Source organism: Dipodomys ordii, unplaced genomic scaffold (assembly GCF_000151885.1).
Source record: "Dipodomys ordii isolate 6190 unplaced genomic scaffold, Dord_2.0 Scaffold7, whole genome shotgun sequence".
Taxonomy (NCBI): domain Eukaryota; kingdom Metazoa; phylum Chordata; class Mammalia; order Rodentia; family Heteromyidae; genus Dipodomys; species Dipodomys ordii.
In genome coordinates this window covers 16,709,795-16,729,396 of record NW_012267223.1, presented here as the reverse complement: position 1 = coordinate 16,729,396, position 19,602 = coordinate 16,709,795, and the positions used below count along the sequence as shown (strand labels likewise).

Sequence of the window (19,602 nt, the reverse complement as noted above, 5' to 3'; positions counted from 1 at the left end):
CCCCATGACCGACAAAAAAAAAAAAAAAAAAAAAATTCAGGGAATAAGTCAAAATCAAAGAAGTCAAAGATACTGAAACTTGTCAACAGCAATATGTATGAGTTTTATAGACACAGATCTAACGAGATTAAGAAAAGGCCTGGGGGCTGGGGAGGTGGCTCAGTGGTAGAGTGCTTGCCTTGCATGCATGAGGCCCTGGGTTCGATTCCCCAGCACCACATAAGCAAAAAGATAAAAGCTGGAAGTGGTGCTGTGGCTCAAGTGGTAGAGTGCTAGCCTTGAGCTGAAGAACTGAGGGACAGTGCCCAGGCCCAGAGTTCAGGCCCCACGACTGGACCCAAAAGAAAAGAAAAGGCCTGGTTTAAAAAAAAAAAAAAAACAAAAATGGCCTGGTTCTCCAACATTTAGAGGACCAAAAGTTGAAGCAAAACCAATAGGCAAGAAGGACTGGTGAAGAAAGTCAAGTGTTTGGGGGAGGGAGGGAGAAATCTTAGAAGTAAAGTGAAAGAAATTATTTCAAGAAGTAGAATGTACTCACATTGGTCAAATACTTCTAAAAGGCAAAGTGAGAACAAAACATTTTCTGCCAGGTCTGGAAAAGATGTTTTTTGGTAATTTTGACCAAAGGAAAGTTGATACAACAGGTAAGAAAGTCTAAGAGGAATAGGGATAAAGAGGAAACCCGCTCCTTAACAATGCCTAATGTGGCCCCACCTCAGCGCCTGTACAGTTGCTATGTCTCATCTTCCTGGCATAGCTACCTCCCCTCGATCCCTCTAGACCTTTCCAAAAATCTGCAATCACAAAATAAGTACCTTTCCCCATTAATTACTTTTTAGTTTAACTTTTCTTTTTCTTCTCTCTTTATTATGTTACTAGCCACATACTACCTGTACAAATTAAGGGTTTCACTGTACATTTCATACTTCTATCTTTTACTGATCCTGTGCACTTCACTTCTTTTGTTTTTTTTTTTTTAATTCTGGAGGAAGTAGGGTTTGAGCTCAGGACTTGAGTTTTCTAGGCAGGTACTCTACCACTTGAGCCACAACTCCAGCCTAAGCTTGCTTTCACAGCACTTAGCAAAACTTAAAATCCTATGATTTTACCATTTGTGTGCTTGTTTGTCTAGCTCCACTGAGATAAGACTACGGTAAGAAATAATGTACTATGGCTGGGAAGGTGGCTCAGTGGTAGAGCACTTGCCTTGCATGCTTGAGGCCCTGCGTTCGAGTCCTCAGCACCACATAAACAGCCTTGGGCTGAAGATCTGAGGGACAGCACCCAGGCCCAGAGTTCAGGCCCCACGACCAGACCCCCCCCAAAAAAAGAAAGAAAGAATGTACTACAACTATTTAAAGGTAATAAAAGTAAGCTTGAAAAAGAATATATAACAACTTTCAGGGAATTTACAGTTTTCTAAGTATATCATTCTTAGAAAATCTGCACAATGATTTATAACCTCAGTGGGAAATTTCCCATATAGTAACAAAGTTGGTAACTTTGTAATCATTGGCAAATGTCCTTACTACTCTTTGGCCACAAGGTTTACTGTTTGTTGACCCCAAGTCCTCTGATTATAACCCATTATGTGATTTTTATCATAGAACATTTTCATTTTAACCTAACTTTGGAGAAAAACTATGCTAGCAAAATTCATGTTAGTCATCAATTTTTTCATACTGAAATCAAAGCATGAAGTACATAATAAAAATAAGGAAATAGAGGTCATCTCAAAGTTCTCAGGAGAAATGAAAGTTATAGGGTATTTTCAATTATAACTCTACTCCAATTCCTATCTCACATGGAAACCAAGATGAAAGACATGCCTTCTGGTCCATAAAGGAACTCAATCTGTGATTGCGGCCCTTGATAAAGTCAGAGAATGACATCTGATTCTTTATAAGGGCTTCACTAAATAATAAAATTATTTCTAATTATCAGACATTTCACATTTTGTAATATACCACTTCATTCTTGACAATTGTAATCGATTGAGTCTTTAGCTTTTTTAGTGGTTCCATGTTTAGACCAAGTATGTTTGTGTGGGTGTGTAGGCTGATTTGGAAACTTTCTGGGGGGTACTGGTCTTACTATTTTCAGTCAGGACACAAAAGGTCCTTCGGTTTAAATCCCCATTAATCATTTCCTAATTGGTTTATAACCTGCCAGTAAAGTTCTGCCACAGCTTGTCACTGGATTAAATAACAAAGAGAATTAGAATAATCTGTCTCTCTCTTACAATCTAATTTATTTTTGTTTGGATGGTACTTGAGTTTAAACTCAGAGCCTTGCACTTGCTAGGCAAGTGCTGCTCTACTGCTTAGTCACACATCTAGCCCAGTTTTTCACTGGTTATTTTTGAGATACATTCCTTCCAGGAATTTGTCTGAGCATTGATTACACTACTTTAGACTTCCAATTTTTGCTGTGATGACCAGAGTATATGACTGAGTCTGGCTGAGATGGAGTCATGCAGACTTTTCTGTGAGGACAGGTGTAGAAACAGGATGTTCCCATTCTGTCTTTTATATAGCTTGGGACGATAGGCACATACTATTATGCCCAATTATTGGTTAAGGAATTTCTCAAACTTCTCTACCTGGGCTGCCCTCAAACTAGGAGATTCTGTCTCCAAGTAGCTAGGATTACTGGTGTGAACCAATGATGCTCAGCCAATAATTTTGTCTTTGGTACATTTTTAGGTAATAATTAAAATATAGCTCCCATATTATATACCTTTTTGATATTAATGAAGTATTCCTTTTGTTTTGGGAAAAGGGATGAGTGTTTTGAAAAACCCTCTACATGCAAGCTTAAAAAAAAAATCAACTGTGGCCATTGGAGTAAAAAATGAGTGAGAGGGGGCTGGGAAGGTGGCTCAGTGGTAGAGTGCTTGCCTTGCATGCATGAGGCCCTGGGTTCGATTCCTCAGCACCACATAAACAGAAAAAAAAAGTCGGAAGTGGCGCTGTGGCTCAAGTGGTAGAGTGCTAGCCTTGAGCTGAAGAGCTGAGGGATAGCACCCAAGCCCAGAGTTCAAGCACCACGACCGCCAAATATATATATATATATATATATATATCCACCCCCACAAACTTACAAATTCAGTCCTCATTCTACTTGACTTCACTACACCAGATGACTGCTGACAATTCCTTCTATTTGAAAACTCATCCCTTGCCTGACAGAGCTAAAATCTCCTAAGGGTCTTCTCTGTTACAGCTGTTGCCAATGCCCTTTTCTTCCCATGCACCCTTTTACATCTCAATTCTAGTGCTTCTCCTCACTATCCTCCAACACAAACAGACACTGCTTTCCTCTGACACCCTATCCCTTAGCCTCTAACACCCGATGCCTAACACTCCTCCTTAGGAAGGGCCTCCCTATTCTGCTTAGGATCTGACAGCCAGCATGCCTTCTGCAAGGATGTTCACTGTGAGGACCCAGACTTTCCACACTAGGCTATTCTCACATGGAAACTCTTCTAACATTACTTGGGCTAGGATCCTTAACTCCAGTTATGTCCCACTAATAGATTCATATCTATTGGATACTAATCTTGCTTAGACCTACACAGTCATTCTGGAACTAAATCTTGCAGAAAGAAAAGAGGAAGAGAAAATAAGACCATATTATACCATTAATTAGAGCTTTAAAGTAAAGGGAAAGTTTCTTCACTATTTTAAGAAAGTCTTCATTAGACTTGACCTTCTGCTCTCCATTTCCTACTTTATTTGTAACTTGTTCATGAACAAAATCAATTAGATGAAAAAATTTGCATTAATATGTTTGCCCTATATTTAGCACTTTTTTTTCTTTTTTGTTGATCATGGGGTTTGAACTCAGGGCCTGGGCTCTGAGCTTTTCTGCTCAAGGCAAGAAATCTACCACTTTGCATCACAGCATCACTTCCAGTTTTCTAGTGGTTAATTGGAGATAAGATGCTCACCAACTTTCCTGCCCAGGCTGGCTGGCTTCAAACTTTAATCCACAGATTTCTGCCTCCTGAGGAGCTAGGATTACAGGTGTGAGACACTGGCACTCAACTACACTGGGCACTTTTAAACTCATTTTTAACAGAACAGCTTTATTCATTTGGCTTCCTTTAAAAAAAAAAACCACCAAAAAACAAAGTCTTTTATAAGTCCTCCATACAAAATCTTGGGTAATGATGCCATGTAAAATCCCTTTACTCGGCTGGGCTGATGGCCCACGCCTGTAATCCTAGATACTCAGGAGGCAGAGATTTGAGTTTCATGTTTCAAAACAAACCCAGGGCAGGAAAGTGTGTGAAAATCTTTCTCTAATTAGCCACCAAAAAGCTAGAAGTGAAGGTGTAGCTCAAAGTGGCAGAGTAAAAAAGCACAGGAATGGCACCCAGGCCCACAGTTAAAGCGCCAGTACTGTTCCCCTATCCCATCCCCTCACCTCCCCCCCCACCCTAAAATTCTCTTTTGGTCTTGAAATAATCTCTAAACTCCATTTAAGGATTATCAGTAGGGTTCCAGAACCAAATATGGTGGCATGTGGCTGCTATGCTAGCAGTTGGGAAGTGGAGGCATGAAGATCAAAAATTTGAGGACAAAGTTACACAGTAAGATTCTGTTTAAAAAAAAAAAGTTTCAGATGAGGCTTCGTTGTAAACTGTGTTGTTTGGATTGGCTGTGAAAGGGGGTATATTTCATGGTGATAATCAGTCAAGGTAAAACTTCTGTGTGCAGAAACTAGAAAGAAAAGCAACTGGGTATATAGGTTAAAAATTCAGGGAAGATGGGCTGGGAAGGTGGCTCAGTGGTAGAGCGCTTGCCTTGCATGCATGAGGCCCTGGGTTCGATTCCTCAGCACCACATAAGAAAAAAGAAAAAAGCCGGAAGTGGCGCTGTGGCTCAAGTGGTAGAGCACTGGCCTTGAGCTGAAGAGCTGAAGGACAGCGCTCAGGCCCAGAGTTCAGGCCCCACGACCAGATCCAATACATAAATAAATAAATAAAAATTCAGGGAATAAAGCTGGGCGCTGGTGGCTCACGCCTGTAATCCTAGCTACTCAGGAGGCTGAGATCTGAGGATCGAGGTTCAAAGCCAGCCCGGGCAGGAAAGACCGTGAGACTCCCATCTCCAATAAACCACCAGAAAACCAGAAGTGGCGCTGTAGCTCAAGTGGTAGAGCGCTCGCCTTGAGCTGAAGAGCTGAGGGACAGTGCCCAGGCCCAGAGTTCAAGCCCCATGACCGACAAAAAAAAAAAAAAAAAAAAAATTCAGGGAATAAGTCAAAATCAAAGAAGTCAAAGATACTGAAACTTGTCAACAGCAATATGTATGAGTTTTATAGACACAGATCTAACGAGATTAAGAAAAGGCCTGGGGGCTGGGGAGGTGGCTCAGTGGTAGAGTGCTTGCCTTGCATGCATGAGGCCCTGGGTTCGATTCCCCAGCACCACATAAGCAAAAAGATAAAAGCTGGAAGTGGTGCTGTGGCTCAAGTGGTAGAGTGCTAGCCTTGAGCTGAAGAACTGAGGGACAGTGCCCAGGCCCAGAGTTCAGGCCCCACGACTGGACCCAAAAGAAAAGAAAAGGCCTGGTTTAAAAAAAAAAAAAAAACAAAAATGGCCTGGTTCTCCAACATTTAGAGGACCAAAAGTTGAAGCAAAACCAATAGGCAAGAAGGACTGGTGAAGAAAGTCAAGTGTTTGGGGGAGGGAGGGAGAAATCTTAGAAGTAAAGTGAAAGAAATTATTTCAAGAAGTAGAATGTACTCACATTGGTCAAATACTTCTAAAAGGCAAAGTGAGAACAAAACATTTTCTGCCAGGTCTGGAAAAGATGTTTTTTGGTAATTTTGACCAAAGGAAAGTTGATACAACAGGTAAGAAAGTCTAAGAGGAATAGGGATAAAGAGGAAACCCGCTCCTTAACAATGCCTAATGTGGCCCCACCTCAGCGCCTGTACAGTTGCTATGTCTCATCTTCCTGGCATAGCTACCTCCCCTCGATCCCTCTAGACCTTTCCAAAAATCTGCAATCACAAAATAAGTACCTTTCCCCATTAATTACTTTTTAGTTTAACTTTTCTTTTTCTTCTCTCTTTATTATGTTACTAGCCACATACTACCTGTACAAATTAAGGGTTTCACTGTACATTTCATACTTCTATCTTTTACTGATCCTGTGCACTTCACTTCTTTTGTTTTTTTTTTTTTAATTCTGGAGGAAGTAGGGTTTGAGCTCAGGACTTGAGTTTTCTAGGCAGGTACTCTACCACTTGAGCCACAACTCCAGCCTAAGCTTGCTTTCACAGCACTTAGCAAAACTTAAAATCCTATGATTTTACCATTTGTGTGCTTGTTTGTCTAGCTCCACTGAGATAAGACTACGGTAAGAAATAATGTACTATGGCTGGGAAGGTGGCTCAGTGGTAGAGCACTTGCCTTGCATGCTTGAGGCCCTGCGTTCGAGTCCTCAGCACCACATAAACAGCCTTGGGCTGAAGATCTGAGGGACAGCACCCAGGCCCAGAGTTCAGGCCCCACGACCAGACCCCCCCCAAAAAAAGAAAGAAAGAATGTACTACAACTATTTAAAGGTAATAAAAGTAAGCTTGAAAAAGAATATATAACAACTTTCAGGGAATTTACAGTTTTCTAAGTATATCATTCTTAGAAAATCTGCACAATGATTTATAACCTCAGTGGGAAATTTCCCATATAGTAACAAAGTTGGTAACTTTGTAATCATTGGCAAATGTCCTTACTACTCTTTGGCCACAAGGTTTACTGTTTGTTGACCCCAAGTCCTCTGATTATAACCCATTATGTGATTTTTATCATAGAACATTTTCATTTTAACCTAACTTTGGAGAAAAACTATGCTAGCAAAATTCATGTTAGTCATCAATTTTTTCATACTGAAATCAAAGCATGAAGTACATAATAAAAATAAGGAAATAGAGGTCATCTCAAAGTTCTCAGGAGAAATGAAAGTTATAGGGTATTTTCAATTATAACTCTACTCCAATTCCTATCTCACATGGAAACCAAGATGAAAGACATGCCTTCTGGTCCATAAAGGAACTCAATCTGTGATTGCGGCCCTTGATAAAGTCAGAGAATGACATCTGATTCTTTATAAGGGCTTCACTAAATAATAAAATTATTTCTAATTATCAGACATTTCACATTTTGTAATATACCACTTCATTCTTGACAATTGTAATCGATTGAGTCTTTAGCTTTTTTAGTGGTTCCATGTTTAGACCAAGTATGTTTGTGTGGGTGTGTAGGCTGATTTGGAAACTTTCTGGGGGGTACTGGTCTTACTATTTTCAGTCAGGACACAAAAGGTCCTTCGGTTTAAATCCCCATTAATCATTTCCTAATTGGTTTATAACCTGCCAGTAAAGTTCTGCCACAGCTTGTCACTGGATTAAATAACAAAGAGAATTAGAATAATCTGTCTCTCTCTTACAATCTAATTTATTTTTGTTTGGATGGTACTTGAGTTTAAACTCAGAGCCTTGCACTTGCTAGGCAAGTGCTGCTCTACTGCTTAGTCACACATCTAGCCCAGTTTTTCACTGGTTATTTTTGAGATACATTCCTTCCAGGAATTTGTCTGAGCATTGATTACACTACTTTAGACTTCCAATTTTTGCTGTGATGACCAGAGTATATGACTGAGTCTGGCTGAGATGGAGTCATGCAGACTTTTCTGTGAGGACAGGTGTAGAAACAGGATGTTCCCATTCTGTCTTTTATATAGCTTGGGACGATAGGCACATACTATTATGCCCAATTATTGGTTAAGGAATTTCTCAAACTTCTCTACCTGGGCTGCCCTCAAACTAGGAGATTCTGTCTCCAAGTAGCTAGGATTACTGGTGTGAACCAATGATGCTCAGCCAATAATTTTGTCTTTGGTACATTTTTAGGTAATAATTAAAATATAGCTCCCATATTATATACCTTTTTGATATTAATGAAGTATTCCTTTTGTTTTGGGAAAAGGGATGAGTGTTTTGAAAAACCCTCTACATGCAAGCTTAAAAAAAAAATCAACTGTGGCCATTGGAGTAAAAAATGAGTGAGAGGGGGCTGGGAAGGTGGCTCAGTGGTAGAGTGCTTGCCTTGCATGCATGAGGCCCTGGGTTCGATTCCTCAGCACCACATAAACAGAAAAAAAAAGTCGGAAGTGGCGCTGTGGCTCAAGTGGTAGAGTGCTAGCCTTGAGCTGAAGAGCTGAGGGATAGCGTCCAAGCCCAGAGTTCAGGCCCCACGACCAGATTTAAAAAAAAAAAAAAAAGAATGAGCATAAACTAATACTGAACATGATTAACATCTACCAAACTGAACAAGATGCAGGGAAAAGGAATAGATTTTTTTTTTTTTTTTTGGCCAGTCTTGGGGCTTGAACTCAGGGCCTGGGTACTGTCCCTGAGCTTCTTTTGTTCAAGGCTAGCATACTACCACTTGAGCCGCAGCTCCATTTCTGCCTTTTTTTTTTTTCCTGTTTATGTGGAACTGAGGAATCGAACCCAGGGCTTCATGCATGCAAGACAAGCGCTCTACCACTGAGCCACCTTCTCAACCCCAAGGGATCTTATTGTTAAAAATGCTATAGACTCAGCATAGTAGTTCATACCATAATCCTAACTACTCATAAGGCAGAGATCAGAACCATTATGTTTCCAAGTATGGGCAAAAGTTAGTAAGATGCTCATCTCAACAAATAAGCCAGGCTCAGTGGCACAAAAAGGATAGGGAGGATAACTGTGGCCTGAGGCTGGTCCTGGTGGTATTAAAAAACAAACAAGCAAAACAATCAGCAAGCCCCTATCCAAAAAATAAAGACAAACGAGGTAGAGTGGCTTCTTAGTAAGCAAGAGTCCCTTAGTTCAACCCACAGTACTGCCAAAAATAAAAAATGTAACATCTAAAACAGATAATTCATTCAAAAAAATCTTATTTTGAATACCTACAATATGCTGTACACTTTTCTATGTGCTGGAAACACAAAAGAAATACATCTCCATCTCCTGGAATTTATCTTCTCAGTGTGAAAAAGAAACAAGGCAAATAAATAAATGGAAAGATATTAGGAGATAGTAAGAACTATCTCTACATTCTAAGACCATGTATGTATTATGAAGAAAAATATGAAAAAAGAGATAGTGTTTAAATGAAGTACTTTCGTATCCTAACAGATGGCCTATAAGTTTTATGACAGGGTAGATTTTTGTTGTTGTTGTTGGTCATGGGGCTTGAACTCTGGACCTGGGTGTTGTTGCTCAGCTCTTCAGCTCAAGGCTAGCACTTCTCCCACTTGAGTCACAGTGCCACTTCCAGCTTTTTCTGTTTATGTGGTGCTGAGGAATCAAACCCAGGGCCTCATGCATGCAAAGCAAACATTCTACCACTGAGCCAACTTCCCAGGGTAGATTTTATAATATAACAAGGCTTCTTTTTTATAATCAATCTTTAAACATATTCATACAGAGCATAACTTTAAAGTTATGTTTTTGAGGTAGGGTCTTGGTATATTGCCCAGGCTAGTCTCAAACTCCTAGGCTCAAGCAACCATCCTGCCCTAGCTTCCACAGCAATTGGTATCAAAGAATAGGACACCTTTCTAATTTAAAATAAAAAGGTTTTGTTTTTTTTTTGTTTTTGCCAGTCCTGAGGCTTGAACTCTGGGCCTAAGCACTGTCCCTAAGCTTTTATGCTCAAGGCTAGGGCTCTACTACTTGAGCCACAGCTCTACTTCTGGCTTTTTGTGGTTAATTGGAGATAAGAGTCTCATGGACTTTCCTGCCTGGGCTGGCTTCTAACCAGGATCCTTAGATCTCAGTCTCTTGAGTAGCTAGGATGAAAAATGTGAGCCCCTAGCCTCTAGCAAAGACTTAAAAAGTGAATTATTAGTGTATCTTCACTCTTAGGGATGTAATTCAGTGATAGAGAACATGAATAAAGTCCTGGTCTGATTCCCTGATATGTAAACAAAGAAACATACAATATAATTATGTTGACTTACAACATAATTCTCTACATTCATATTATGTAGTTTAAATAAACTAGAAATTAATTTCCATCGTTAGTATGCCAAGCAAGATGTAACAATGCTTCATTTTGTTTTCCTATATAACAGAATACTAAAAACTTATACGTACATAGAAAAGCTCATTTCCCATTTTTTTTAAAAAAGGTATCAATTTTACAAGATAAAATGCATATAAACTATTATTATACTCTGGTTACCTGTTACTTCTATTTTGATTAAAATTTTATAAAATGCAACCTGGCAACTTCAACAGAATAAAGCTTACCTTCAGACTGGTATGGGAACGTGGTTGACTTAATTCCTGAAATTTCCACTGCTCTGATCCTGGGGTCTCACCGCCTTTCTGAGTGTCAGGTGTAAGCAATCCATCTCCAGCAGGTAATGGGAAAATCCCTAATGATATAGGGCGTTCTTTTCTATTTGAAGAGGAGAAAAAAAAATTAAACATTCATTTATTTTTATTTTGCCATCGGATTGTCACAATTTTGTAATAAACAGTGATTCTTAAGTCATACTGTCTTTCTGTCCAGCTGAGTAAGTGAACTTGCCAAAGAAAAGTCTACGAAATTTAAATTAGCCTCAGAAATTAATTTAGAAAAATGTCAAGAAAGTTTAGGAAATATGGTTAAGTTACTGATAACTCTTCCCCTGGATGTAGTCAATGGTCTAGCTTAGTTTCACTTGAAGTGCTATGATGCAACTGCAGCCTTTTCCTTTAAAGGAGCCCTGCCTAGGGCTGGGAAGGTGGCTCAGTGGTAGAGCGCTTGCCATTGCATGCATGAGGCCCTGGGTTTGATTCCTCAGTACCACATAAGCAAAAAGAAAAAAGTCAGAAGTGGCGCTGTGGCTCAAGTGGTAGAGTGCTAGCCTTGAGCTGAAGAGCTGAGGGACAGCACCCAGGCCCAGAGTTCAGGCCCCACGACTAGACCCAAAAAAAAAAAAAGCTTTAAATGGTTGGAGGTATAAATTCAGGCCTAACTTTCCTACTAAATCTACAATTCAAAATACAGGTGCCGGTGGCTCATGCCTATAATCCTAGCTACTCAGGAGGCTGAAATCTGAGGATCAAGGTTCAAAGCCAACCAGGGCAGTAAAGCCCTTGATACTCTTATCTCCAATAAACCACTAGAAAACTGGAAGTGGCGCTGTGGCTCAAGCAGTAGAGCGCTCGCCTTGAGCTGAAGAGCGCAGGAACAGTGCCCAAGCCCAGAGTTCAAGCCCCATGACCGCCCCCCCCCCAAAAATGCTTTAAATGGTTGAAGGTATAAATTCAGGCCTAACTTTCCTACTAAATCTGCAGTTCAAAATACAAGTAGAGCCAGTGCCAGTGGCTCATGCTATTCAGGAGGTTGAGATCTGAAGATCTCAAAGCCAGCCTGGGCAGGAAAGTATATGAGACATTTATCTCCAATTAACCACCAGAAAACCAGAAGGGGTATTATGACTCAAAATGGTAGATTATTAGACTTGAGCAATAAGCCTTGGGGATAGCACCAAGCCCCAAGTTCAATCCCCACAACTGACTTCTCTTCAGATACGAATTAACGGTCTGACAATAAGGCCAATAATGCTTTTCATTACTCTCTGGAAAAAAAGTGTACTGCCATATACTCCTCTTGTTATTGTGTTAATAAATTACACATATGAGTTGAGGAGAGGGAAAAAAGGCATGTAATTATGCAAATTCAACAGAATTTTACTTTTAAAAAGAAACACTTAGAAGAAAACTGTAGTGCTATACTAAATTGGTAGACATTTTTGCTACTGCATGTATTTAATTGTCACAAAAATAACCAGAGAGAGAGAGAGAGAGAGAGATCTGTAGAAAAATACCAACAGGCAGATTTATACCCCAAGACTGAAACACTCGCTATCACTCTCTAGTAATACTACTGCCTAATATATATAAAAACAAAGCTATCATCAACTGTTTCCAATTAACCACCAAAAAGCTGGAAGTGAAGATGTGGTTCATATGGTAGGGGGCTACCCTTGGGCACAAAAGTTCAAGGACAGCACCCAGGCCCAGAGTTCAAGTCCTGGGACTGGCACAGTAAAATACATACATACATACATACTTCATAGATATGTCTACTTTTTTAAAGGATGCATTTGTTGAACACTCACCAGGTGTTCAGGTACTGATCCAGATAAGTTATTAACTTATCTCTTTTAATCCATACCAGAACATTGGGATTACTTTTCTGGTTTTCAGAGTAGAACTAATTATGCTCAAAGAGTTTAAGTAATAGTAACTGGCCAGGATTAAAAGCCAACTCTAGCAAGGTCCTTGTGGCTCCACCTATAAACCTAGCTACTCAGGAGGCTGAGATCTGAAAGATCAAGGTTTGAAGCCAGCCCAGGCAGTAAAGTCTGTGAAACTCTTATCTCAAATTAACTACCTAAAAACCAGAAGTGGAGCTGTAGCTTAAAGTGGTGGAGCAGGAGACTTGAGCAAAAACTCTGGGACAGCGCCCAGGCCCTGAATTGAGTTCAAGCCCTACATAGGATCAAAAACAAAAATAAAAAGTCAGCTCTGGTTAAAAAAAAAAAAAGTGACTATGAAATCAATATGATTGTGCAATTTACTTTATATATATATATATATATATATATATATATATATTAATTAAATGCAAATCTAATCTCACTTTTGGGGAGGATAAGGGGGGGAATCAGTCATGGGGCTTGAACTCAGGTCCTGGGTGCCATCCCTGCCTTTTTAAAATGATCCTTCAGAGGAAAAAAGTCAAGCACAGAGAGCGTAAATTGCCAAAGGTCCAAATACTGCTCCCCAGGGGCAGAGCAGTCCAACTCCAAACCCCCTCTTACCCACTTCCTGGCACTGCCTTCTCAAATGGATCTTAAGACAACATTAATCTTAGTTTAATAATTTTATGCTGGGTGCCAGTAGCTTATACTTGTAATCCTAGCTACTCAGGGGACTGAGTTCTGAGGTTTACAATTCAAACTCAACTCAGGTAGACAAATCTATGAGACTCTTATCTCCAACTAACTTGCAAAAAGTGAAGGTGTCACTCACCAGACCAACCTTGAGTAAAAACCCACTCAAGAAAGAAAGGTCAGTGGCTCTGTGGCTCAAAGTGATAGGGCACTAGTCTTAAGCAAAAGAGCTCCAGGACAGTGCGCAAGCCCTGAGTTCAAACCCCATGACTGACCCAAAGGGGGAAAAAAAAGAATTGCTAAGAAAGGTCTTGCAGGGCGCCAGTGGCTCATGCCTATAATCTTAGCTACTCAGGAAGCTGAGATCTGAGGATCACGATTCAAAGCCAGCCCAGGAGGGAAAGTCCATGAAACTCTTATCTCCAATAAACCACCAGAAAACCGCAAGTGGCCCTGTAGCTCAAGTAGTAGAGTGCTAGCCTTGAGCTGAAGAGCTGAGGGACAGAGCCCAGGCCCAGAGTTCAAGCCCCACAACTGATCACACACACACAAAAAAATTTGCCCAGGCCCTGAGTTCAAGCTCCATGGCCAACAACAACAACAAATAATGATAATAATAATAATTTTTTTCTTGAGTCTATATATTTTTTAGTTCCTTAAAGCCTCAATATACAGATCTATATGCAAATCTTTTGTACTAATAATACATACAAGTAATTAGAGCCGTTCCTGAGTTAATCAGGAAGGAGCTAGGCATAGTGGTGTATGTATAGACAAGAGAACTAGGAATTTGGGGGCTAGCCTGGGCACTACTTAGAGTTCTAGGCTAGGCTGAGCTCCATATACTATCTCTAAATAAATAGATAATACACACATTTATACATAATTCAACACTTAGTTAAGACTGTAGATGAAATCTAATTTGTGTCTTTAATTAAAATTGAATATGAACTGGCCTACAAAAGAAAAGGAACACATTGAAGGACCTAACTACTTGAATTGTTCTTAATTTATCTAAGTCCACAATTAGTATTTACATATTTTGTAACTGTTTAAATAATAAAAACTATGTATTCTGAACCTTCTTTTAAAATCATGTACAAAACAGAAATCTGAACAAACCAGATACTTTGAGTTTGATATATTACAAAACATTAAAAGCCCAAACTGTAAGCCTCTAAAATGCAAAAGATGGCTCTTACAAGCTACAAGCAGAGCGAACAGCAATAAAGCTACAGAGATTAATGACTACCCCCACAAATAGGCATGGGTATTTATCACCCAGGACTACAAAGAAAAGAAAGGGTGACATCTGACCCAACAATAGTGAATAGGCTTTGCAAAGCTTTCCCAACTTTGATGTGCGGAAATGCACTGCTGCCCTAAAAAGTTGAAATTCTTTTACTTTAAAAGATATTTTATTTTAGGAGAAAAACATTTAAATTTTTGCTTCCTGTGAGCTGTTTTAAAATTGTAAAATTTTAACTTAATAGCAAAACCTCCATCAGGCAAAGGATAAAAATTAGAACAAAATTAATCCATGGCCTATGACTAATTTTTTGCAAGATCTATCTAGCATAAAAGATATTTGTTCCTAAATGCTCAGAAGCTAAGCCCAGAGGTTGCACACACTTAAACCTGGTGCTCTACTCTGGCTCTCAGTTCACTCTTTGAACATTATCTCTAAAACAAGATCACAATGACCTTGTATAATATAAAAACCCTTTTCTTTGGTCAGAAATTTCTAAACACAGAGCAATATTCCTAAGTGGTGGCCTCCAAATTACTATAAATAGTAATAGACATTCTAGCTTCAGGCCATTTTCTATTGTTTCAATCTGCAATAGAAATGGTTACAAAGCAGACCATGGCAATAAAATTTCTTAAAACCAGCCACCCAGGGGCTTCCAAAAGACTAGAGTACCTGAGTATCCTTGGTAGGTTCTGCGTCAGAGCTGGCACACCAGTAGAAATAGAAAAGTGCACAAGCAGCAAAACAGAGAGAGATACTAAGATAGCAGAATTAATGACCACCGCCCCGCCAACAAAGCCAAACACAAACAGCAGCATGCATCCAGGACTCATGGCGCTGTGCTGGCATGGTGAAACGTCCGAACCAGGAGGCCTACACGGGGGCCAAAGAAATATCTTTGTAGTGAGGATCTGTCATTCAGCTGCTGCCACAAAAACAATGCCATCAGCAGCAGCTTTCCACTCCATCCTGCAGCAGCTCCCAAGCGATGACGTCATTCCGCTATCCTCACCTCATAACCATAGAGCTGCTGCTCCTAGCATTTATGCAGCAATCCAGAGCGACAAGCAGCCTGTTAACTATTTTCCTCTCTAGTAAGAATCCTAGCTTAGCTCATTGGCTACAATGCTAGAGATCTACATAATTTATTCATGCTCCTACACCAAACAGATGGCTAGCTAATCCTTTCAAACATGCCTCTTTGCAACAGAAAGGACCAACAATATAGGAGAAATAAAAATATTTTTGCATTTCCACAAACTAGAAAATTTCATACCTAGTTTAATTTTCATTAAGTAACAAAAACAATCAAAATACTGTTTTGATATGCTGTTTATATAAGCATAGGTCACAATATGCCTTTTTAATAGTGAAGTTTCTTTCTATGTTTCCACGCTTTTCTCTTGTACAGCATTCCAACCACAGAGAGAGCTTTCTGAATCAGCCTAACTATTGTTCCAGGATTAAAGAACAAAAGAAACAGAAATAAAAAAGACATTATTTCACTTTTTCTCAAGGCAAAATATACGACAAAAGCTTACCTAATTCTACTATGAGCTGTAGACTCTAGTTGATCACTCCCTGAGAGTTGATGAAGTTTTGTTCTTTCTAAGTGCTCCATGTAATTATGGATCATCTATTTTCAGAAAGAAAGAAAAATAAAACACAAAGTTTAAGGCTGGAATAAAATAAAGTATTATAATAAGCCAAACATTTTTGTATTATTCTTATTTATAAGATAACTCTCAATCCTATGTAGATTATTAAGAAATTAAAAAATTAATGGTAAAGGAATATGCAAATGATAAAATTTAAAAGATGCTAATGTTCATAAAAATAGCCAATTTCTTGCCTATCATAGCCAAAAAAAATGTTAAGTGTATGCCAAAATAATATTGGTATAAAGAGAAAAATAACAGCATTTGAGAAACTTTTTATTAAAATGTGAAATAAGTTAATGTGAAACTTCAGAAAAAGCCAAATTCTTAATGTGTTTATCTTTTTCTCATGTTAAGATGGACTAGCAAAGATTATTTTCAACTTATTAATTTCAAACCACGACGTTTATTTCTTGTTCTGTAGACTTAATTGAGAAGGCTAAAATATTATTTTTGTTTGCTAACTTACATTACTTAACATAATCATCTATAATAATAGCAACAAGTTAATGCAAGTGAAAAATACCAAAGCTTTTTGAGTTTTAGCTAAGGAAACATGACAAAAATGCTAACTATGGAAGTAAAAAAACTTCAAGAATATAAAGTACAAAAACTAATAAGAAATCATAAGATCTATATTTTCACATTTAAGGATCCTAAATTTAAAATTATGGCAAAGATGTAAACATTTCAGGTACTAGTGGCTCATGCCTATAATCCTAGCTACTCAGGAGGCTGAAACCAGCCTAGGCAGGAAAGTATGTAAATTTTTTTTTTTGCCAGTCCTGGGCTTGAACTCAAGGCCTGGGCACTGTCCCTGGGCTTTTGTTCAAGCCTCGTATTCTACCACTTGAGCCACAGAGCCACTTCTGGCTTTTTCTGTTTATGTGGTACTAAGGAATCAAACCCAGGGCCTCATGCATAAGCACTACCACTAAGCCACATTCCTGGTCCTGTAAGTTTTATCTCCAATAAACTACTCAAAAAAGCCAGAAGTGGTGCTATGGCCCCTTTGAGCAAAAGAAGGGCAGGGACAGTGCCCAGGCCCAGGACTGGCAAAAAAAAAAAAAAAAAAAGGGAAGTGAACCAGTTTTGATCACAAAGGGGCCAGTGGTGTGCCTGCCTAGTATGTGGCAGGTTTGAGCCCAAGAACACACACACACACACACACACACACACACTAGAAGTAGAGGTGTGTGTACACACACACACACACACACACACACACACACACACACACACACACACACACACACAAGCTAGAAGTAGAGGTGTGTCTCAAGAGACCAAACCTACCAATTCTTCCTGCTTTGTTTGGTGGTTAATTGGAGATAAGAGTCTCATGGACTTTCCTGCCTGTTCTAGCTTAGCCTGTTCTAGCTTTGAACAGCTTTTCAGATCTCAAAATCCTGAGTAGCTAGGATTATAGGCAAGAGCCACTAATACCTCACAATAATGTTTTTAGAAACCCTAACTTGACTTTTTATTTTATTTTTTTTGGTCATGGGTCTTGAATTCTGGGCCTAGGCACTGTCCCTGAGCTCTTCAGCTCAAGGCTAATGCTCTACCACTTGAGCCACAACACCTCAGATCTCAGCCTCCTGAGTAGCTAGGATTACAGGCATGAGCCACCAGCACTCGGCTCTAACTTGAATTCTTAAAAAATCATTTTATTGGGGCTGGGAAGGTGGCTCAGTGGTAGAGTGCTTGCCTCACATGCATTAGGTCCTGGGTTCAATTCCTCAGCATCACATAAGCAGAAAAAGCCGGAAGTGGCACTGTGGCTCAAGTGGTAGGGTGCTAGCCTTAAGCTGAAGAGCTGGGGGACAGCGCCCAGGCCCAGAGTTCAGGCCCCATGACCGACAAAAACCAAATAATAAAAATAAAAAAATAGTTTTATTGTTATTATAAAGGTGTTATACAGAGGGGTTATATAAGTCAGGTAAAGAGTACATTTCTTGCTCTCTCCCAATTTTTCCCTTCTGTCCCCACACACAAGCTAATTTGAATTCTTAAATATTGCATAGTAATCATACAGAATTGATTTGTTCAAATGGAAGAATATAAGTTTTACTTTAAGCATTTCAAATGAGAAAACTGAAATTTCCCCCAGATTGCTTTTCTAGTAATTAATCTATTAACTCAATATAGAAAAGTAACTATAAATAAAATACAGAATTGTTTCCCTAAAAATAGTTCATTTTGGTTGATCTTCTGTTGCCTTAAATGCTTAATATTTAAAATTTAGAAAAAAGCAAAATAAGACAAAAGTTTAGAAAACAGTGAATTCTAAACCTTTTTCCAATGATATGATATTCTAACATTTCAAAATGGTCCAAATTAATGAAATTACTGACTAAACTAAACTAGCACTCAATAGAAGAGGGTAACAACAAAATGACAGCTATCAATTTACTGAGCACCAATGTCCATTTTAGCCAGTCTATTTATAGCTATTGCTCATTTAATTATCACAACATCAGAGATAACCCCTAGCTGCAGATTAAAATAATTTTCCCAAGCCAATAAGCTAATAATTGCTTTCTGTCACTAGGCTACAACTGAGATCTATCACCCTCAATCATCTGAGCAGTTAAGCATTACCGGACTTATGCTGTATCTGTCCTTTTAGGTATTCTCTAAGCTGGCAATGAGCTCATTGTCCTTTCTTCCTCCCACAGGAAAACCCCACACTCAAAAGCATTTCCTGACATCTAAATTAATATGTACAAAAAAGGTAGAAAAAATAAACTACAAATAAAAATTTATTTTTTAATAATAGAACTTCAGAGTATGGGCTGCAGACATGGCTCAAATTATAGGGCACCAGTCTTGAACAAGAAAACTAAGCAAGCTCAAAATCCCTGGGTTCAAGCCATGGTACTAGCAAAACAAAACAAAACAAAAAACAATAAAGAAACAAATAAGCCTGTTTTTCAAAATAAAAGAACCAATGTAACCAAATAATAAAAGAAGTTCAGCCTGGCGCCAGTGACTCATGCCTGTAATCCTAGCTACTCAGGAGGCTGAGATCTGAGGATCAAGGTTCAAAGCCAGTTGGGGCAGGAAAAGTCCATGAGACTCCAATTAACCACCAGAAAACCAGACGTGGCCCTGTGGCTCAAGTGGTAGAGCAGTAGCCTTGAGCTGAAGAGCTCAGGGGCAGTGCTCAGGCCAAGTTCAAGCCCCATGACGAACAAAGAAAAAAAAGTTTTCGTGTTACAAAAACCTACTTTGGATGAAACAAACTAGAGGGAGAGCCTCTCAGGGCATGGATAAAGCTATAAAAACAGCAGTGTGGCAGGCAGCCTGAGAAAGTTGTCATGTTTACACACAGGCCCAGATCTTTGATCCCATAATAATGATTTTCCTGATATCCTTCTTCCAAGTCTGACTGTTCTTTCCAAAAAGTGGAGAACCAGAAATATTTTCAGATGAAGTTGATGTCAGTTTTTTTTCCTGTAGAAACGTATGCTCATGTTTGCAAAATGGTTGTGTGGAGGAAAAATATAAAATTTCACTTTAGAATCTCTCAAGAATGTATATATTTTATATACACCTCAATTTTACACTAAATAATTGAATAATTGCTATTACAAACGTTAATTAAGGGGGCTGGGAAGGTGGCTCAGTGGTAGAGCGCTTGCCTTGCATGCAAGAGGCCCTGGGTTCAATTCCTCAGCACCACATAAGCAAAAAGAAAAAAGCCCGAAGTGGCGCTATGGCTCAAGTGGTA

At 39.1% G+C, this 19,602-nt stretch overlaps 1 protein-coding gene across 1 annotated transcript in view; it reads right to left on the bottom strand.

The window, feature by feature from the left end:
- Positions 1 to 19,602, bottom strand: part of Spag9 (sperm associated antigen 9) — a 116,492-nt gene that overhangs the window by 69,743 nt on the left and 27,147 nt on the right. Inside the window, exons 4-5 of the mRNA XM_013036727.1 lie at positions 15,750 to 15,844; positions 10,318 to 10,468 (exon numbers count right to left, since the gene is read on the bottom strand). Of these exons, the coding sequence (XP_012892181.1) occupies positions 10,318 to 10,468; positions 15,750 to 15,844 (246 nt within the window). The remainder of the gene's footprint in view (positions 1 to 10,317; positions 10,469 to 15,749; positions 15,845 to 19,602) is intronic.